Source organism: Thamnophis elegans, chromosome 2, assembly GCF_009769535.1.
Source record: "Thamnophis elegans isolate rThaEle1 chromosome 2, rThaEle1.pri, whole genome shotgun sequence".
Taxonomy (NCBI): Eukaryota; Metazoa; Chordata; class Lepidosauria; order Squamata; family Colubridae; genus Thamnophis; species Thamnophis elegans.
The window spans coordinates 80,219,007-80,241,976 of NC_045542.1; the positions used below are offsets into that span (position 1 = coordinate 80,219,007).

The 22,970-nt window shown below is 37.5% G+C and overlaps 1 protein-coding gene across 1 annotated transcript in view; it reads right to left on the minus strand.

The window, feature by feature from the left end:
- Positions 1-2,453: 2,453 nt before the first annotated feature.
- The window catches only part of RBM27 (RNA binding motif protein 27), a 34,407-nt gene continuing 13,890 nt past the window's right edge, over positions 2,454-22,970 (minus strand). The window contains 21 exon segments of the mRNA XM_032239045.1: positions 2,454-2,532; positions 3,681-3,817; positions 4,177-4,263; positions 5,240-5,431; positions 5,521-5,625; positions 5,962-6,126; positions 6,255-6,329; positions 7,016-7,138; positions 12,436-12,573; positions 12,699-12,992; positions 13,683-13,833; positions 14,976-15,120; positions 16,293-16,394; positions 16,397-16,509; positions 17,298-17,469; positions 18,743-18,973; positions 20,076-20,091; positions 20,094-20,338; positions 21,789-21,872; positions 21,875-21,993; positions 22,455-22,546. Coding sequence (XP_032094936.1) covers positions 2,454-2,532; positions 3,681-3,817; positions 4,177-4,263; positions 5,240-5,431; positions 5,521-5,625; positions 5,962-6,126; positions 6,255-6,329; positions 7,016-7,138; positions 12,436-12,573; positions 12,699-12,992; positions 13,683-13,833; positions 14,976-15,120; positions 16,293-16,394; positions 16,397-16,509; positions 17,298-17,469; positions 18,743-18,973; positions 20,076-20,091; positions 20,094-20,338; positions 21,789-21,872; positions 21,875-21,993; positions 22,455-22,546 — 2,865 coding nt within the window.

Sequence of the window (22,970 nt, forward strand, 5' to 3'; positions counted from 1 at the left end):
TCAATGCATAAATTTAGGGGCACAACTCAGTTTTGTGCTTCTAGGGTGAGAAATTACATTTAAGTTGTTACTAGAGGATTTATGCGTGTCAACTTATACTGAAAAACACAGGAAAGAAAGGAAAGAAAGGAAAAAGTTTAATAAATCTCTCTGTTGGCCCCTATCTCTTCTCCATGAAAAAAGCTAACACTTTTGAGTAAAGATATTTCATTCTCTCCTGAACAGCATGCTAACAAAAGTTATCTAAAACCATATGAAAAGGAATCCCATCCAGTCTGTCCAAAAGCTAAGGAAATTTCTTTTACAGCATCGTTCAGTCAACTGCAATCTTCCAGATACAAAAATACAAGAATTCTTATGGAAATCTAGATGCTGGTAGTTTTTAGTACACAAAAAAAAGCAAACATATTTACAAAATTATACAATTCTAAGAAAAAACCCTGTACATATATATTATAATATATATATATATATAATCTGTGTGTGTATAGCTCTTTATATATATATATACGCATCTCTATATATGTATACAAAACCCTTTGTTCCTCTATTATTAACTAACTGTCCAGATTCAAGCGTTTTTCTTGCTGGGTCAATATATGTGATGGCCACATACTGAGCCATAAGCATTCAAAGATATCACAGGCAATGGGAGAAAAGCAAGGCTTTGCCTGTTAAAGAGTGTGCAATATTCGTGCTTTATTGTCATAACTTAATTCACTGAGATTCAACATTAGTAGGAATGTAGCAATAATCTAGAACACAAAGGCCTTTACATAAAGGGCAAATAAGAGCTGGTAGCACACACTCTTATTCACTTATGGATGGAATTCAAATGGGATGTGCTTTTATAACAATGTACATCGTTCCCAAAATGTGAGGAGGAAAAAAAAAAGTTCTGGTAGCAAGACCCGAAAACTAACTTAGGTGTTTGGGCACTTAGATTCAATTAAGTACCGCTACGCTAATCTGAATGTAAGAAACCTGAAGTATATAATTACATTTTGAATTAATAAATGCAGAGATGCCATGGGAATTGACACAGTTAATTTTTGCCTTGCTTCACCAATATTAACTTACATTCAATGACATCACATGTTCCTTGCGTAACCTGCTGCTCTTACCTATGGCTAGGATGGGGATAACAATGGCCCTTCAAGTCTTTCTAACTACTGTCCTTAAAGTCAGTCAGCATGTCCTATAGTAGGCTATTTGGGGAGCCGTATCAAATAGCTACACTTCCTCACCACTGACTATGAGATACAGTATACAAAAGCACTAAGAGATGACCCACAAAAGGGCATATTTAGACTTAATAGCAGCAATACATGGGTTATAAAGATCTATTGCCCTTGCATTAAAAAAAGTAACATAAACTACCAAATCTACACCATGAACTACCGGTTTTTGGTGTTTTTTTTTTTTAAAAAGGGGGAAGAGTAGATATATTTTATCAGCATGCGGATAAAAAAAATGCTTAAATCAGTGTTTTACTTTTTCCTCAACTCCACATTAATTTTAATGTGTTATAACTTGAACTCACAATATTATTCTAAGTGCTGGCTTAGTATCTATTATTTTAAAACAAGATTGTTTTTGATTTGCAATTCTGTGGGTTGTAGGAAATACATTACTTGGAACAGTGCATTGACTTTTCCTTAAAAAAAAATGTGGCCATTATTATACTGAAGCGAGTTCTAGAGATAGGGTACTTTCAAAACAAATAATTTCACATTACTAATACTGTTAAAAAATATTCCTGCTGTTGTCATTTTAATAGATTTTTAAGGCTGATATGTTCCACTGAACTAAACTGTGAAATCACAGCAGAAGTGGTTGGTCAGTTGCATTCCTAATGGCAATTAAAAGAATGTGTAAAGATTGGAAAGAAACAAAAGGAATCACTATCACCAATGCTGGCAAGAACTACTATCATTCTGATAACCATATTTCAGATAGTGGGATATATGAAAAGCAGCTCGTTCACAAACATATGTGCAATTCCTGATTGTTTTTCAGTCAAGATTTACTTAAGCTGTCTGCCACCCAATGAAAGGAATTCTGAATTAACAAATTCTAGACAATGTTGATGAATTTGACTTCTTGTTCTCATCTCAGTATCCATATTGCTAACAAAAACTACGAAGTCATTGATATTTAATAAAACAAATCGATACTTTAAAATCAGAATGAACAAAAGTTGGGCTTGAAAGATCAATATATTTCATTTTATAAGATCACAACCATTTTTACAGCTTTGTAAAAGCTCTGGGCCTTTGGCTGATCATAGCTACTTACTTGCTAAGTTTACATATCAAACACATTTGTTTTCTTAATGTATATTTATAAAAAACAAAAAACAAAACAGATTTTTGGCTCATGGATTTCCTTTAAATATTTTTTAAAAATTTGAGTTCGAACAATTCTAAAATTATATGCTTCCTCTTGAAGTTTCATCTTCTCCAAGAGCGGGATTCATCTTCATCTTCATCTTCATCATCATCATCTTCATGTAGAAATAAATCTGATGTTCTGTCTCCTAAAGAAAGAAAATTTAATGTGTCTATAAAATTATAGTGATTTTAAGTCCTTCATAAGACTACATTTTTTCTTGGGATGATCTCCAAAGAAATCTAGCCACTTTGTAATAACCATGCAAAGAAATACTAACAAAAATTATAGCTGTGTAATGGCAGCAATATTGAATGCTATGAAATCAATTAATTATATTTATTTATCAAATTTAGAGACCACCATCTCATTCTGGAAAGAGTACAAGTAAAAATATTTTTAAAATTACTTGTCTAATGCTTGATCCATCCTGTAATGGACTGTGAGAATAACCTTGGCAGAAAGGACAAAGGAGGAAGAACTGCAGTCTACAGAATGGCCAGGACAACAGATATCTCAGGCCACAAAAGGAATGAGGGTGAGACAGCAGGTTAGAAAGGACCCTCCCTAGTCTCTGGAAAGCAGAGGCAAGGGCGGGGGGGGGGGGGGGAGAACTACTTTCACACTTGCAAAATTCTGTTACAAACTTTACAAATAAACATAGTGTTTATATTCATGGTTTTGGTTTCCTCTTTGGACTATCTCAAAGGACCGACACATTATTTCAAGTAGCTTTATTTATAATATAGCAAATTATAGATCAGAAATATTTCATAATAAAACATAATCTGCCATTTTTTGAAAAACATATTTCCTATCAATTTATGGCTTTCAAAGTATCATTAAAATGTTTGTATGCAAATGTTATTACATGCATATCACATTGCATTAGTTTAAAATTCAGCACAATTTACAACAAAATCATGAAAATTCAGAAACATTAATAAATTAAAACCATAAAATAGCATTCATTACAACAGTTGATGGCAAAAAGAGAATAAAAGTAGAAGAGAACTATGCAAGCAGTATTTGTAGAGGGAAGGCGTGATGAAGAGACAATCTTCAATAGTTTGCTGAAATATGTAGAAGTACCGGTAGGTGCCTCATGAATGTATCTACTGATTTGCTTTATATTCTGCATTTTGTTCAGGGTTATGTACATAATATTCCTCCTAACTTCTCCAATAGGAATTCCTATTGACTAGAGCAGTTGGACCGTCAGTTCACACTGTTGCTGTGTACCGCAAAACCAGATGGTCAATGTTAGTTTTAAAGAAATTTTAAAGGACAAGCTATTAAAATATTATTCTAATACCTCTTCCTTGGGCTCTTCCTCCTCAGTTTCTGTAGACACAGAGGGTAACTTAGGTTTATGCCATGATATATGAAGTCGTCGGTCTTTAAACTTTAAACCTTGATTGGCAGCCTAAGGTGGAATATTTAAGTAAGAAAACAATGTGTTATATACCAGGATAAATCAATAGCTATACAGCGTATTAGAAAGATCTCCATTAATTCTACAGTGATTGATCAGAACTCTCTGCACTGCATAATTATCAGTGAATCTAAGTTCTTTGATAATTTAAGTTAAATATTAGTAACTGGCTGAGCTATAATCTATTATCAGTTTAAACATGGCAACAGGATTTAAATGTTTAATGCTAGAAATAGTTCATTTGAAACCAGTATATTTGCTGGTACTTTCAATTACATAATATGTTTCCCTTAAAAAACTGGATAGAGAGTAGTAGAACATTTTTTAAAAATTTAAACCGTGTTACATACATTTTCAGCTTCAGAGCGGGATTTAAATGTCAAAACAACACTTAAAGGAGATTCCTCCTCTTGAAGGCCTTCAATATCTCCAAATTGCTGAAAACATAAAAGATTGAGATTTACTTTCTTTCACTGCTAAAAACCCCCGATGACCAATGTATTATTAATGATTAAAGTATACATAGGCAAACTGATGCCTTCCAAATGTTTGGACCTTAATTTCTAATCACTGGTTCAATTCAATATGGTCAATGGGAGATGTAGACCAAGACATTTAGAAAACACTTGTTTGCTACAAGAATTCTACAAAGGCCTCTGAACTTTCTCAATAAAATTCATGTTCTTGGGCAACAATCTTTTTTCTTAGCATTTTAGGTACCACGTAATTCCCCAAATATGTAGGAAAAGTATACATAATTGCTCATAAACTAATGCCAGGTGCAGCATGAGAAGTATGGGCTTTTCAAGAATATCATAATTTTGGCTGCAAATCCGATCCTATATGTATTTTTTTTAAAAGTATTTCTGTGGTGTTTTATGAGCACATTCTTCATCAGGCACACATACGGTTTTAGCCAGAATTTCTAAATGGTAGTATCATTGAAACAAATTAACAAATCAATATTTATTTATTAATTGACATGATACTTATTTTACATTTAGAAATGTTTTTCAACTATTGCTTGCTTTTGATAAACTTTTAAGTATATTAACAGTGAAAGAGAAAGTGATGATTCAGACAGACAGAAAAATGTTTATCAAATTGCTATTTGTTTGTAGCTCGTAAAAATCCCGTAATTATCTATGTAAAGAAACAATTAGTTGGCATTTAATCTCCAAAATTAAAGCAAATTGATGTTGATTGTTAGGCAGCTTCACTGGAGTGTAAAGGCAGTGAAAGTTAGATTAATTCCATAACTAACAAAGATTGACAAGATTGTCCAGTTACAGTTCCAATAAAGGATATTAAAAATATCCTTTTTCTTTTAGGACACTCATGCCTTTATATTATTCCAGAACACTGCACAGAAATTGAAATATATTTAGTTTTAGTTACAAATTGCTAACTTACTGAGAAATGTTGCAGCACTTCATCTTTCTCTTCTTCCACAAAGCCTCCAATTGTTAATGCTTTGGGGCGGTGGTCCACTACCATGTGATTCACAATACCCCTTCCTCTTCCTCCACGACCTCGTCCTCTTCCTCTAGTTTGAGCTGACATTGCTTTTCCCCGACCAACAGGTAAGATTCCTAAACGAGCCGCCTAGGCAAAAGAAATATACGTTAATTGTTTGGGGATACTGTATATACCTAACACCAGAATTGAGATGGCACTCTACGCTACAAACTTACCTCCACCTGTAATTGGCTAAGTTTTTTTCTCAGTTCAGTTGTATCTTCCCCAGAAGACAATCTTTTATGTAAGTCCAATTCTGCATCTAAGAGTTCTTTTTGTGCCTTTGAAAGGAGAGAAGTGGTAGCAAAGAATTCATTTATTTTCTTCTAAATTTTTATACATTATTACTTAGGTTTCAATTTCCCAATATTCTAGGGAAAACATGGTGATAAGTTGTATCATGTGGGTTTTTTTGGGGGGAAGAGAATCCAAAATGTGACATAGCGAAAACTAAATAAATAATTCTATGTTAAAAGATATAACTAAAAGAAGGGATATTATACTAATACAGTGCTCATTCAGACCACGTAAAACGTCTTGGGTAATCTTAGCCCACAGGCATTGAATCAACTGCAGATTCTAAAATAGAAACAAATCAAAACAATTGTATAACTTACTTCAGTTTTAGACTTTAGCTTTGATGTTAGAGAAACAACAGAGAAAGTTTTTAATTCATCTTTCAACTGAGAAATTTTTCCTGTTAGCTCTTTCAGAGTCTTCATGATCTCTGCTCTTTCCTCTGGTTTCATGGTTTTATTCTTTTCCAATTTTGATATTAGCATCTATAAAGGTCAAAATAAAAATACCATGCTATTCTGAAAAGATTTTACACACCATCCATTAAATATGTTTACAAAGAATATGTACAAAATTAAAACTTGGAAGTTAATGTTAAACAATTCAGTCATACCTTTTGACATTCTATTTGTTTCTCCAACATTTCCTGCTGTTTTTTCCTCATGTCTTGTTGCAATTTCATTGCCTCCTACCATGAAAAACAAACAAACAAACATTAAAGTAAAAATGGTTGATTTTACTATATTCAATAAAGAAATGTAAATCATATCTTTAGATGATCTAAAACATTGTCATTTGGATTAAGTTATTTTCTTCTGCAGCATTATAATTCCCCGGAAAACAGTAATTATTTTTCACCACTGATAAGTCTGTGGGTTTGGTTTCAGATAATTCAAATCCAGACTTCATGTTCATGTTTTGTGGAAAGCTGTTACTACTGACCTTCATCATACATGTCAACAAAGAATATCTATAAATAGCTTTGGGTTTATATTCAAACTACCCTGTAATAAACTCAATGTTGCAAACAGTGCTCTAGTTGTCTCTCACTTTCCTACAACTGTAATCCTTATATGTCGAATCAATCTTTTTTTTTTTTTTTTTTACTCTACTCTGACTAAGTTTGAAATCCAAGCTTATTTTAATGAGAAGATGTTTCTATGGACTTCAAATGCCAAGGAGGAGTGGCAGATTTTACAGTGTTTGAATAAGACTATAAAACCAGAGATTATATTCAGTCGTAATTCTCCCAAACAAAGAGTAAACCTGCAAAGACTACCTGAATTTTTCAAGAAACAATTCATGTCGTTGATGCAAATCCTATTCCATTCAAAGGTTATACCTATTAAATACAATGCAGTGATATATGTTTACCTGTTTCTTTTTAAGAACTTCTTGGATATCATGAGATTTATTTCCCGTACCAGACTTATTTCCTGTCTTCATACTGGAAGAACTGTAAACCATCTTTGTATGTGTTGTTGAAGAAGGAAACATCTGAAAGCAGCAATTATGACAACACATCAATGGTGCCATTAAACTTTGTGCAACTATTTATTTATGGTAATTATTTTAAAAAGATCAAATCAAACATTCTCAGATGGTATTTTGCCGATTGTGCAAGGGTGAAATTTAGATTGTCTATTGGTGCTACTACAATACCAGAGCTGACAATTGCAACTTACATTGCAAATCCAAATTTGGGCAGAAATGTTTTTTTTTTTTAAAAAAAAGTTAAAGTCACTATATTAAGAAACAGAGGATAAATTGGTGGCTATAGTAAAACTATTTATTCTAATTTAGGTAAGCTATTCCTCCATTTAGAGATGATAGGAATTACCAGAACACCCTAAAATTTAATAATTGTGAACAAATGTACTGTATAAGTCTTTTTCAATCTAGCGTTTTCCTGCAGGTGCAGAGTCCATTTATCAGATTAAACAATGCCATTTTAATACAATACAAAAGCAGAGTTGGAAGGGACCTTGGAGGTCTTCTAGTCCAACCCACTGCCTAGGCAGGAAACCCTATACCGTTTCAGACAAATGGCTATCCAACATCTTCTTAAAGACTTCCAGTGTTGGGGCATCCACAACTTCTGGAGGCAAGCTGTTCCACTGATTAACTGTTCTAACTGTCAGGAAATTTCTCGTCAGTTCCAAGTTGCTTCTCTCCTTGATTAGTTTCCATCCATTGCTTGTTCTGCCCTCAGGTGCCTTTTATGAGATCAAATCCAGCAAGCGGGTGCAAGTGGATGACTTTCATATCCACATTGTATTCTGCCATCTTTGCTTTGGTTTGCTACACAGACATTTGCCATCAATGTTAAAGTTGCGGACAGTGCAGGTGAAAATATGGGTGTTGTTTGTAGTATGTGCCACAAACACTGCAGGCCGTTCCCCCACATTTTCTATTATTGGTGCAATGTCTATCTGCTGCCAGACTTCTCATTGCTGATGTGGTCAAAAAGGGAAATGTCAAATGACCAACAGAGTATGCACATCTCCATGGCATGTAAAGGGCACTCAGCACTATACTGGCGGACCATCAATTTATATGCTTTCAGTTTTAGGTGAATTGGCCTATGCCTATTGCAGAGCACTGTAGGGATCTTCTTCTTCCACAGCCATATTGCATTCACCTTCACACATATACACTACCTCATTAATGCCACCATCACTTTGCAAATAAGATCCTAAGTAATTTAAGGAGTTTATCTTACTACATCTTTGCGCTAGCCTGGATAGTGGAGATACTTTGGTTGGTCTCTAGATATTTGGTCATCCTCATATTGAGATGCAAATCAAATTGGTTAAGATGATTGTTCATGCCTAGATACAGTGCTGCAGTTCTTCCTGGTGGTAGATGTGAGCAGGATGTGGTTGATAGGCCCAGGGCCACTGTTCTGCAGGTTTTGCATGAATATCCCAAAGGTGCTTTTTCAAGAGACAACTGGACTTTCTGGTTTTTCTTTGAAGACGTTTGATTTCTCACGCAAGAAGCTTCACCAGAAGCTTCCAACACTCAAAAACACCAAACACTTGGATGAGAAGAGAAATGACTTCAAAGAAAAACCAGGAAGTCCAGTTGCCTCTTGAAAAAGCACCTTTGGGACAACCATGACCTGGATGATGGAGAATCTCCATAGTTTTGCATTATGACGAGGATGAACATCAATGGCAATGATACTGAGCACTGATGCATATCAACAGTCACAGGAAAGCTGCCGGAAAGACTGCTAGTGCATAATACCAGGGTTCTGGTATAAAGCTGATGCAGAACATGGTCAAAAGCTTTTCCAGGTCAAAAAAAGCCAGGTTTCTTCTTTTCTCTAGGCTGTAAAAATAGCGTTGTGGTGTTCAAACCTTTGATAAAACTACACTGGTTGATACTGATTTCAATGATGTTATGGAGGGGCTGGTTGAGGATCTGCTAAAAAAAATTCATTGTATGCAACAGGAAGGGGTTGGTTGGTGGTTGGAGCAGTCTGCTAGCTCATCTTTGTTCTTGAAGAGGGTAACTATGTGGCCCAGTCACCATGCATATAGCCAACATGGCACTGAAGAAGTTTGTCAGTTGGTCAGTTGCTATGCTGCAAAGTCATAAATTCCAGATGTCTGATGATGACAGACTGTCTGGGGCCAGGGGCTTTTGAATTCTTCATGTGTCTGATAGCTTAAGATGTATCTTGCAGGGCTAGCATTAAACGAGCCATCAGAAATTGGTGGGTGTGGAAATTCGACACTAGAGATTTTATCAAAGTACTGCTGCCAGTGTTCCCAGATTTTGAGTTCATCTTAATGTTGTTACCCACTTTTGTCTTCAAACCATAGGTGGTGCTCAATGTTCATATTACATGAACTGGCGTTCATTTTTGCTAGTCGATAGAAGGGTTTTTTTTCCTTTGAGTCCAACTGTTCATATTAGCCTCAATAGGGATTGGCTATGACTTCTATGAGTTTTCTTTGCTGTTCTCCTTGCAGTGACAGACTTTTGCCAGTTTTTATTCTGCATATATCAGTTCTGTAAGTAACCTTCTTTTCTGCAGCATCGATGACAACTTAATCTCATTGTGCCAAGGGGTATTCTTGCAAAAACGGTAATGGGCTTGAGGGGACCAGTCCATGTGGCATCAGTTGAGCATGTGGTAATTGAAGGAAATGTGATGGCCATCTTGTAGCTTCTACCACTTGATTTTCTCTGGACTTGTCCAGCTGCTGTCATGCTTTGAATGCTTGCTGATCTTATTGGCAATAAGCATCTTATGTTGCTGGGTGACGCAATCTGATGACATTTTTTAATGTCCATGATAGTGGGGAGGTCGTAGCGTTGCCCAAGGACAAAATCTGATTGCATTATTATTGCATTGTATAATGATACAATTATACATTGTACATATATATTTATTATTCACAAAGCTTACATGCATTGTACATAATTATAGACGCTAACATAGCAATTCTTTTAGTACAAATGTCCACTCAATGGAAAAAATGCTGTTTTGAACTTGGGAAAAAACAGTCCAATGGAACACATTCAAAATGCTTTGAGTATTCTGTTTCAGCAAATTAAGATTTTTTAAAAAAATTAAGATATTTCAATTATAGAGAACAACAGGAATGTGAAACAAGTCCATGTGCTCTATTTGTGTCTTGAGATTAACAAAAGTAGGAAGAGTGATCAGCACAACAGCCACAGTGCTTAGGAGGAATCAACAACCAATTTTGTTTACTTCACCAGATCTCAGTGATGACATCAAACAACAACAATAATAAAAAAACAATCTCAGACACTCTCTTTTATTACAAATTTGAGAGGGGCTTCTTCATCTAGCCAACTTCTTTCAAAAGCCACACAAGCGCAATCTGGCAATGTACTATATTTTGCAAACCACTTCCAAAGGAAAGTTTTAATACCCTTCTGGTATAAGTTAATGTTTAAACTGCCAAAGCTCAATATGCAAAATCAGTATAGAAGTCAACTTTAACTAAAAACAAACCATTAACCAATGGGATTTAGCATGGGATTTAGCATGTTTGGAACACTAGAAATAATACTGTTCAAAATGGCACTTTGTTTCAATCTTGGAACAAAACTCTTGAAACCAAGGTGCAACATATAATAATCAAAAACCTCTGAAAACAGAAAATGTGATAACCAACCCAACACAGAAACAATGGAAAAGTAAACCAAGCAATACAACAAACAAACAAACAAACAAACAACCCTTCAAGAATTTGGAGAATATATAAATATATTCATAATTTTAAAAGAACAAAATTTTAAAACATCTACCGTGTTTTCCCGAAAATAGGACATATCCTGATACTAAGCCCAATCGGGCTTTTCAGGACATGGGCTAAAATAGCCCCCCCCAACTACTAAAACGATTCTGCCATGAACCTGATAGCAATAGCAGTTAGACTTATATACCGCTTCATAGGGCTTTCAGCCCTCTCTAAGCGGTTTACAGATTCAGCGTATCGCCCCCACAGTCTGAGTCCTCATTTCACCCATCTCGAAAGGATGGAAGGCTGAGTCAACCTAGAGCCGGTGAGATTAGAACCGCTGAACTGCAGATAACAGTCAGCTGAAGTGGCCTGCAGTACTGCACCCTAACCACTGCGCCACCTCGCCTCTATGATCTTGTTTGGGGAAAGCTACGGCAGTTTCCATTCCGCCTGTGGTGGCACTCCACAATTAGGCCAGGACCAGCCAATCCACAGATTCTTCAGCAGCCCGTGCACCAATTACGCACTTTGACAGTGGCTTTGGGCCTGAACACAGCGCCTCCTGCCTGCAGTTATTCAGGAGGCATGCACGGGGCAGCTGCCTTGGAGAGCCACCTGTCGCCCTCCCCTATCCAGGCTGATGGGGGACTTCATGCTGCCTTTTCCCAAGCATTTGCTGTCACTGGGCTTGGATCTCCAGGAGGCTCTGCAGCAGCACCTGAACGTGGCACTGATGATGAAGCAGTTGGCGGCCACCAGCGGCCAATCTCAGTTCCTCCATCCGCCTGGCCTGCAGCAGGTCAGGCACCACCAACATCCTCACGCTGCTGGTGGACACTGCCATCACCAGTCCCTGCACCAGCACCTGGGTGAAGCTACTTTCGAGGCATAGGAAGGTGCTTGGTTCCCGCTGCCTCATCCTCCATCAGGTAGCGGAGATTTGCTGTTTTGACCGGAATGGGCATGTTGCAGGAGCCTCCGCGCCACCCCATCCCCTGCCCCACCTGCCAATCTACAAATTGCGCCCTAGCGTGTCTTACCTTTCCAGCTCCATCACTTTCCTTGCCGGTGTGTCCAGGGAAACATTTTGTAAAAAAACCTTGTGACTTTGAGAAATATGAACTCGTGAGGAGGTTTTTTTTATAATTTGTTTTCCTGGACACAATGGCGAGGAACGCGACGGGGCTGGAAAGGTAAGCGCGTGTCTCGCTTCTCACCCACCCCACCTGCACAAAACAATACCCACCCTCCCGATAATAAGACCAAGGCCATATTTTGGAGACCAAAAGAAAATAAGATCCTGTCTTATTTTCAGGGAAACACGATATATTTTATTTTCCGTTAAAATTGTAGATAGAAGCAATATTAGGAAACAAATATTAAAAATAAAAATAAGATCTTCATTTAAAAGATTCTTAAATCTCTTTTCGTTTTGTCAGTTTTTCAACTAATATAATTGCTCAATCTTTTTTAAAATATCATTGCTTGTAATTAATATAGTGCATGATTATATTTGTAGTAGTTTGTCCTGAGATCAGAAAGTCTTCCATATCCACTTCTTACCTGAATATCCTCTGTAGTAGCATTGGACTGGTGTAATACATGTTGAGAATCTGGCTGATTTCCACTGGTTGTTCCAAGTCGATGTTTAACTGGAACCTTGTTAAAGACATAGGCACCTGAAGTTAATGGTTTAGCCACCTGCATGAATGCACATTAAACAGAAAAATATTACTATGCATTCATCTTTTTGAACCATCATCATAGAGCCCAAAGATCAGAATTTGGGAAGATCAAAGAACTAAAGTTACAGTAGACTACTACACCTTTGGCATACTGCTGTGCACTGTAACAGATGGAGGCTGTGCCAGAATTTGTGGCTGCACATGCAGTTGATGAAGAGGTGGTGTTGGCGGCAGCTGCTGCTGCTGCAGCTGTGGTGGCTGCGGCTGTGACGGTTGCTGCTGTTGCAAGGGCTGCTGCTCGTTGCTTTCCCGGTGCCACAATACTCGTATAAACCGATTCTTCAACACTGCCTCCGTGCTAGAAATAGCTTTTCTGGCTTCATCGTTCATTAAATACTGAATTAGAGCAGCTTCAGGATCATTCTTAAAGGCAACCTAAGGAACAAAAATTCAATTTTTTATCTGCAAAGTCTAATCACATAGCAACAAAATGTCTAAGCCATAATTACTAGTTGTAATTTACTGCGGAGCTATCATTTCTGGTAAAACACTTTTACAAAATTCTTTGCAATAGTTTTTAAGCATTAGCTGCCCGCATTTTCATCAACACTGAAGTATAGGAATTCTAAATTGATGCCATCTGCAAATAATGCCATAAGGTGGCACATTAATAATGTGCTAAAAACAAGCACTCAAGCAATTTTGAGTGAAGAACTGAAAGTTCTTACAACAGAACACCATATTGGCAGTTACAATAATAAAGCATCACTGCTTTAGATTTTTCCCCTAAACATTGAAAAAGTAATTTTTCATATCAACTTGGAAATAAATTTAATTATGCCACCATCGAACATTTTACAGAAAAATGTACTCTTATCATTCTTAACATAAGATTGTCCATTTCGCTATATAATATCGAATGAGAAGTATAACTACAGTGTCACTGATCAAAGTCTGTCTCCTGATGTTTGAGAAATGGATAAATACCACTTCCTAAGGCACTTTGTTTCCTTAGCCAAGTTTGTACTGCTGCAAAATTTCTCTGAATACTATCCACAAATGCCATGCAATCTGAAGCCCATCAGCTCTTGTTGTATACAAATGTACATAAGTGTTTAATTTTACCTGAATGTTGACAATTGTTCCAAATTTGCTGAAATGTTCATTCAATTGAGTAATATTGTTCAATTCTGGTGGTATTTTACGAACTTCCAATTTAGTATTCGTATACTGGCTTTTCTTCAGGAACCCTGGCTTATTTTGGTTATTAGTTTGTCTGAGGAAAAAGAAAGAAAATAAGGCTTCATGTGTTAAAAATTTTAAATTAATTAATTTAAAAAAATTAATTTATGCAAAACAACAATTTTTTTTTTAAAGCCTCTTAATGTAAGAATTAAAATAATGCCAAGAGTATTCATAGAATAATAGGCTGGTGGTAAAACTGCAGGCAGAGGATTTGCCATATTCAGAGTTTACATTTAGCAGAACATGACTGAACTTTCCATAACTTAAAATAAGAACCAGTGTAGTGTAGTGATGAAGGTGCTGGTTTGGAAACTAAGAGATTGTGAATTCTAGTCCTGCCTTAGGCATGAAAGCCGGCTGGCTGAACCTGGCCCCAGAGCCCCCACAGAGTGGTGGTGGTGATTATTATGTGGAAAATAGAAAAGAAGGAGTATTATACATTTAACCACCTTTTGTTATTTATAAAAACAATAAAAAGTGGCATAAAAATCAATACACAGCAATATATAACCCAATATACCCTGTCCCAAAGGTGCTTTTTCAGGAGGCAACTGGGCTTTCTTGTTTTTCCTCTTTTGAAGACATTTCACTTCTCATCCAATAACTTTTAAAGCTCTGACTGGATGATGGGGAATGGTGGGGTATAAGAGTATGAATGATTTCCAGAGAAATTGCAGACTACAGGAACCATTTGCACTTCAGTATGAGCTGCAGACAACACAGACTCGATCTCAACAGCCTGCCCCTGTCTTCACAGGGCAGAAAACATCCTGCAGCCAAGAAGACTCCATACCCATTCATAGTTCTCAGGTGACCCTGAGGACACAGACAAACCTCCAAGTGGGCTCAACAACTCTCTAAAAGAATGCAAATGACAGCTGTCTGCAAGGAATACAAATACTTCCATTCCCCACCATCCAGCTAGAGCTGAAGAAGCTTCTTGGATGAGAAGAAAAACCAGAAAGTTCAGTTGCCTTCTGAAAAGGAACCTTTGGGACAACCATGATCTGGATGACTGAGAATCTCTAATATACCCTGGTTTAAACATTAATTTTATTAAATTAGGCTAAAATGTTCATAACAATTCCTGATTTTCAGATCGCATAGCTTTTTTTATGTAATATGTCTGATTTTGATTCAATTATGTAATTAATTAGCAACACATGTCCTTACTTTCCAATCCACGGTTTCTTTGGAGATGGTCCTTCTATAGCATTCAGAATTCTCTTCCTGTTGTCTGGCTCAAGCACCACTCTGGATACATTACTGTTGTTACTTGCAATTCCAATTGGCGGTTCGGTCTGTATGATATTAGCAGCTAGAAGAAAAGATCAATATACTTGAAGCACATCATTGCTCCCATACATTTCTTCTGTAGGAATTACACAAATAAAGCTAATATTGTATTGAAACTTCTATATCCGCCACAACAGAAAAAAGGGCAAAATTGGAAATCTGCTGGAGATACCATTCTCCCTCTCTGAAATATTATTTGAGTGAAAATCCAACACTGAAAAATTGCTAACAATTCCAATTATAAGAGATACTGCATATAAGTAGCAATAGTAAAATTTGCACAGAATGCCTCCAAAAATAAATATTGGTTGTTCATTTAATTTACTAAAACAAAGTTTTGACAAATTGGTCAATTTCTTTTTGAGTTTACTTTACTGATCTTACCAGCAATCTATTTCCTGATCATTCTAGTTTAAATGTTTAGGAGTTACAAATTGAATAAATCCATCAGTGGTGGGCTATGGGGCGTACCGGTGCCTGCTGGGAGGACCAGGTACCATTCCAGTACGGTGCTCCGGAGGGCCCACCTGCCCTCCTTACTGTATTTGAGCGATCGGGGCTACGTGCACGGAGAGCATACGGCACTGCACGACGCTCCGCACCAGGGAGCGTCGCAGGCGGTAGTACGCATGCGCCTGCTGTGCGCGTGCTGCGCATATGCATGTGGTGGACGCCCGGCCCCGTATCGGTTGCAATGGGATCTGGAACCCATCACTGAAATCCATATAATATATGAACTCAACAAACATATGTGATATTCTTGGAGAATGCACAAGCAGCATTAATGACAAGATTAAGAGAAAAAACACTCTGTACTGCATACCACTTATTCATTCCATTCACTGGTACCAAATTATTTCTGAAATAACTACAAGTTTATAATGTTTTCTTAGAATGTTTAGCATAATGGAGGAAGCAAGAATCACAAATTTCAATAAAATGTTCCAGTGCTTGGGAACTGATAGTAACCTCTAATTCTCATTTAATTAGTTCTTTTACACAGACTGAATATTTTAATCCCTCCTTCCCAGATATTTCAGTCTGGATTGAGCTACCATTTAAAAGTTGAATTATTAATGAAATCTTCTCCTATGTATTAGTTGTTTGTGAATAATTCTCCTCCTGTTACTTTATCAGCTTCTCTACAATCTGTCACAATATTCAAACCCTCAATGTTTTCATATAAGAGATCACCTCTTGGATTTGTGTCCATTTCACCAGATGTTAGGCCAATAAGATTTGGACGTTGCATTGGAGTCCTTGAAAAGAACTGTCGATACTGAGATCTACCAGTACATTAGTACTAGAGCTTCTGGGATTATAGCCATCTGGTTCATATGTATCTATTAAGAAAGAAGGAGGGAGAGAGGGAGAGAGAGAGAAAGATATTTCCTTTTTATTTAAAAACAAAGAATTTTAATTTGTAAAATTACACCCTGCCTTCCAAATAAAGTCATTCTCAAATCAATTAACAATCAGTTACAAGGTGACCCTTTTTTCTATTAAAACATGAAAGCACATCAATAAAAACAAACACATTCATCAGTTAAAAACTACTTCAGCAAAATGTTCAAAGCTCAAAGTCTGGCAGGATATGTTTTGAATTGTAATGCAACATATTCCCTTAATTTTTTGCATCAACATCCCAGATTGAGATCTCTGTAATATGCCTACAGGAGGGTATCCATTTGGAACAGGGGTCCCCAGTCCGCCACATGCCAATAACCGGTCCCACAAACAAGTGAAGCTCCACCTGTGGGATGCAAACAACACATGAAACCATGCTCTCTCCGATCCACAGAAAAACCTCTCTCCACAGAACCGGTCCTGGTGCTTAAAAAGTTGGGGGCCGCTGATCTAGAATAGATGGAAATGGTGTTCCTGACATTGCTGGAAAACATGGAGATGCTTCAAGCACACAAGACAAGAAAATAATGTAAAGTTGCTTTTTTTTCTTCCCTTTCCTGAACCTTCTATTTTTCTTGCTTTGAGCGAAGGAACTGGGATGGATCAACCTTGCAGGACTGAATCAATTAGGCAGATGAAGAGACAGGCAGTCCCATGATAACCTATGCCTTGTTAATGTTAAGGATTACAATTCATTTCATCAGATGTAAACTATATTTTGTCATACAAAAGATGACCCTCATTAGAGAAATGGGAGACAATTATTTCCCATTTGCAGCTAATAAACATGGCTATATTATGTGAGATGCAGAAAATAATATTTGCTTACGTTCTGATACTGAATACAGTAGGCTTTGGGGTAGTGGAGGAGGTAGCCTTGCTCCCATTGGTGCAAGGCTGGGCACTGTAGTTGTTCCTGGCTGGTCACGGCTATTAATTAAACTGGATTGAGATGAAGGAGGTCCTGGAATAAAACAGAAATGGTAGTCAGGCCACTTAAACTATTTTTATACATGATGTCCCTTTATGAATATAGTAAGGGATTTGTAGGAGGAGTGTAGAAATTAACTCTAAATCAAATCAAATGTTGGACCAAACTAGCTACCTAACAGAACTCCAAGAAAATCAGTATACATGTGTTCCTTGTGAGTGGCCAATGACAGACTTATAGTATCTGCAGTGAATGGAAAACCTAATCATATCCCACATTTGAGAAAGTGAACAATCTATAACCCAGATAGCTTATATCATGGTTCTAGAAATCAAACCATTTCTAAGGCAGTTATTTGCAGTATTTTTTTCCTTTACAGACATTATCTACAGACTCTTTACCCAAGTCTCAGTTTTTTAAGATTCTCATATCTTCAGACTATACTTTATATTTTGTAGTTGCTTTAGCAGTATTAGTTGGCCTCACATTGATTACTAGAAACAGATAATGCCCTTGATACTTTGTAGCAGCCCTGACCCAAAATGTAGCCAGGATTTTGATAAATATAAAATCAAGCTCCAAGATCTTCTCTTAGACTTTAATATCATACTTGTGTCTGTTTATCATCTGTAGTTCTACTTTTATATCAATTGAGAGATAACATTTATTTGTTTGGCTGAAACATTACATAGTTATGAAAGTAACATCACAGGCTTATATTATTTTATATACAACACTGTAAGCTCTGTGTGTGTGTGTGTGTGTGTGTGTGGTGTGTGTGTGTGTGTAACGACTAACTAACTAGCTAGCCAGCCAGATAGTCTTTTGGTGTTTTTAAAGTGCAGGTAGTCCACAATTTATAATCATTTGTTTTGTGACCGTTTGAAGTTACAAGGGCACCGGATGTTTTTTTACCACCAGTACTCATTGCAGCATTTTCATGGTCACGTGATCAACATTCAGGTGCTTGGTAATTGATATACATTTACAAGTGTTGCAGCGTCCTGTGCTCATGTGATTGTCATTTGCAACCTTCCCAGCCAGCTCCCGACAGACAAAGCCAATCGGGGAAGCCGGATTTGTTTTAACAATCATGTGCTTCATTTAACTGCATGATTCACTTTACAACTATGCCAAAAAAGTCATAAAATTGGCCACGACTCACTTAAAAATCATTTTGCTTAACCATGGAAATTCTGTGGATTGTAAGTTGAGGACTACCTGTACTTATGTTCCCTTGTTCCCATTCAGTATTGTTACTATTACACATAATTGACTATTTACAATAAATAAATAAAACTCTTACTTGGTATAGGGATTCTAACGAGTGGCGGCGGCCGATGTAAATGTGGGCCTGGCATTCTCATGTTGTGGGTTGGACCTTGGGTTGGGGGCATTAGCATTCCAGGTGGAGGAGGAAGTCCCGGAGGTGGTGGTGGGAAAGGAATCATGCTTGGCAGAGATACTTCATCTACAACTAGTGGGTCATTTCCATGATCGAACTGACAAAGATCACCAAGAACGCAAAATCCTCGTTCTATTAAGAAAAGGGGGGGAAGGGGGGGGGAAGAAAGCCACGTAGAATCATTATTTGTTAAACTGTTAACTAATGCTTACGATCTTTTTCATTTTACTATGTAGTACCCATTCATTATACAAAAAAACGGAGGTTTTGTTAAAGACTTTTTATACTAATGAAAGCATTTGTTATGTACTGCAATGGGCAATGACATTGCATGGTCCATTTCACATGAAAATAAGCATTGGTCTTAAATCACCTTGCTAAAACTGCAATCTTTTTGAATATTTTCCTCTATAAAGGAACCATTCCTCTAGAATAAATAAAGAAGGGAGACAACATCAAATGATAATCTTCTGAAAAAAGAGTTTTCAGCCTACTGAATGTCTTTCTCCATAATATTCAGATTAAGACATTAACATGTTATTTGATGTAAATATCAAAACATAGAGCATATTTATGGGTACAGATTGGAAGTACTGTGCATGGAGAATTGGCAACATGGGACCCTTTTTATTTGTCCCTATTTGTATTCTTCAAGTCAATCTCAGAAAAAGGACGGATAGGAGACATTATCCCATCTTATTTCTCCTTTGAGTGGCTGTGTAATCTAGGCCCACAGGGAGATACGTGACAGCAAACAAAACAAAAAAACAACAGTAGCATGGCTTTAGGCCCGTTGAGGGTGTTTTTGTGTACGATTCTTAAACTTGGAACAGGCATTTCGTACTCAATTAATTATGAAAACTGTCAACGAAGTAGAATGAAATACATGAGCTGTATCAATGGTTCCCAACCTTTGTGGCTTGGCGGCCCGGCGGGGGTGGGTGAATGTGGAGAGGAACCCAGGCCATGTGAGCAGTGAGTCAGTGGGCACATACATACGTGCATAGTTCAACTTGCACAAGTTGAGCTGTGCATGCGCACTGGCCTGATGCTTGCACAAATCGAGCTGCACACATGCACATGCACACCGACCCACCGCTCATGAAATCTGGTTCCGAATATGCCATGGCCAAGGGTTGGGCCCCCTGATCTATATGATGCTAGTCTCATTTATATCAAGTTTTGAAAAATGCCATGAAAAACCAAAAGTAGAACAAGCAGAAGCCTCAGTTACCATCATAATCTCGACACCCCGCCTTTTTGGTGGAACTTCCTGCCAAATGAATTAGGTGGCGGAATGATTGCCATAGTAATTTGACCAGCTTTCTGTTGTGTTTTCAGGATGGTGAGCTGGTGCAATCACAGTGACAGCACTAGGAATACATTGGGCTCCGGTGGAATACTGTTCAGCTGAGTTTATGGAAGACAAAGACACAGGGTTGTATGAACTGTCCATGTCACTATCTTTCACACTTGAATTTGCTCGATCTCTGTGATCTGTTTGAAAATTCGAAATATGTTTAGGTAATTTACACTCTTCCACAGTTCTTCTGAGATGTCATGACTCTGCATAAAAACTAACATCACAGTATAATAATTTATTATTATTCAAGTAAATCTTGAAATTCTGCTAAAACCACACTTTTGACAGTAGTAAAACTGTATAGTTAGGTTCACTGACATTTCTTTCAGAAAAGAAAACTGTGACCTTACAAAAATTATTTCAATTAGTAGATATTTTTTCTAAAATACTATTTTATTATATAACATAAATGCAATTTATAGAAGTATTTAGAAATAAGTAACATGCATTCACTTTTTTCAATAGAGGCATAATTCAGAAACAGCAACATCCAGCAGTAGACAAAGAATACAGAAGGCGTCAATCTATCAGAGTATATCTTAGAACAGTGATGGCAAACCTTTTTTGGCTGCCAAAAGCCGAAGGGAGCACGGGGGGGGGGGGGGAGTTGTGCGCCGACATGCGACACCCATAATGCTATGTGTGTCCACCCCCCAGCGTATGTGTATGTGCGCAAATCAGTGACACCCCAACACATTTGCTGCAATTTTTCGCCTTCCCCAAGCTCTAGAGGCTTTCTAGGAAAACAGCCTCCCCATCGCCCCGGATGCCCTCCAGTGGCCTCAGGAGCTTCCCTGAAGCCTCCGGAGGGCAAAAAACAGACCTATGGGAACTCAGAAGTTCGGGAATGATGATTTCCGGTTTGTCCATAGGGCCGATTTTTGACCTCTGGAGCCTTCAGGAGGCTTCCCTGAAGGCTCCGGAGGGCAAAAAATGAACCCATGGACAAACCAGAAGTCACTTCTGGTTTGCTTGCAGGCCTGATTTTTCGCACTTTGGAGGCTTCAGGGAAGCCTCAGGAGGGTGAAAAATGGCCTCCAAAGAAGGATGAAGTCAGTTGGCCAGCGCATGCATACATGCTGGCCACTGACAGGGCATCGTCTCACATGCCGACAAATGGCTCTGCATGCCACCTGTGCCATAGGTTCGCCATCACGGCCTTAGAACAAATGTAATAATTCCCTGCATTAAGGCACCTTATCGAGCATACATAGTCTGTTGTTGGAAAATGCACAGCAGACAGGGAGGAGGACTGAAGCTGGGAATTAACCTTGATCACTGCACAGTTGCAGAGGTTGAGGACTGATGCCTTCTCTAGGCTCCATGGAACCCTATCATTTCCCAAGAGAAGGAAAACAGTTTGTGGAGATTCCTGTAATATAGGTAGAATTGCAATAAAATAATCACACCCTGAACTCTTACAGTGTTGATCTATTGTCTAGGCCTGACACCCAGCTAGTTTTAAAATCAATTCTAATTATTTATCAGAATTTGGTGATACACACCACATTCAACACCATTTTGAAATCTGTTTTCACATGACGTCTTACTTGGATATAATAGCAACTTACCAATATTTCCTGCCAGCATCCCTGTCTTTGTTTGCATCTTGGTCTTTGCTTTTTGGCCTCTACTTACTGCGGCTCCGACTTCGGCTTAACCCTCTGCTTTACTACGACTCTTACTTCTTCCCCTTCGCCAGTCATATTTGTCTCTATATAAGTCATTCCTATCATAGTATCTATCGTAGTCTCTCCATTTGCCATCATCTCTTTTTCTTTCTCTGGGTCTATTTCAAATTCAAAGCAAAAAAATGAAGAAGAGGATTTTCAAATAACCTAAAATGTTCATAGCAGTAGAATGTAACAATAAGATGTAGCAATAAGCTTCCCCCCCCACCACAAAAATAATGTGTGGAACGCGAAGCTTTGAGAAAAATCATGAATCAAAAAGAGATAGCAAATATAATCATTTTCACTACCAGTTAGAATGACTAGGAGTTCAGTATGCCGGTAGAGCACTGTATAAACACAAATGCTCTCTCAAAGTTTCTTGTGCTGGTAAAGATTTAATACTCAATCAATGCATCCAGCACAGATGAAAAAATATTCTTGCTAGACACCACATTTGAATTAGTGACTAGAGCAGATCAAGATACAGCAAATGAATCATATTTAACTCAATCATAGTGTACAGCAGACCATCTGAGCATAAAGAAGATGATATATACTTTCAATTATGAATAAACACAAACCTTTGCTCGTTAGAATCTGAACGTTTTCTGTGGCTATGTATTTCTTCTTTTTGTTCTCTCTGTCTTCTTCAAAAGATTCCTGAAATGTCTAACAAATATGAAAATTATTATTAAATAAAACCCAACGATATGGGAGACACAAAGCAATGATAATAACACAGAGTGACAAAAAAAAAACAAATGCTAGATTTTTTTAAAAAAGCAATTTATATATGGATTTATTCACTGAAATCAGGAGACAATAGCAAAAATCAAAACAGTGGTATGGAGCAACAAGGTAAGGGAGAAAAAGGAAGATGGGGGGGGGACAGAAGGAGTAGGTATCCCAGTGTACCTGAAAATCCAGGTGTGATGACAGCAACAGCAAAGAGGAGGAGTATGCTAGGACATACTCCTAGCATACTTGGGAAAGGGATGGGCATGGGTACTTTTTGTTCAGTGTGCTGTGGTTGAATTTAGATATGGTGGCAGCAGAAATGAAAGAAAGCTTCAGGACAGGACTGGGGCTGGAA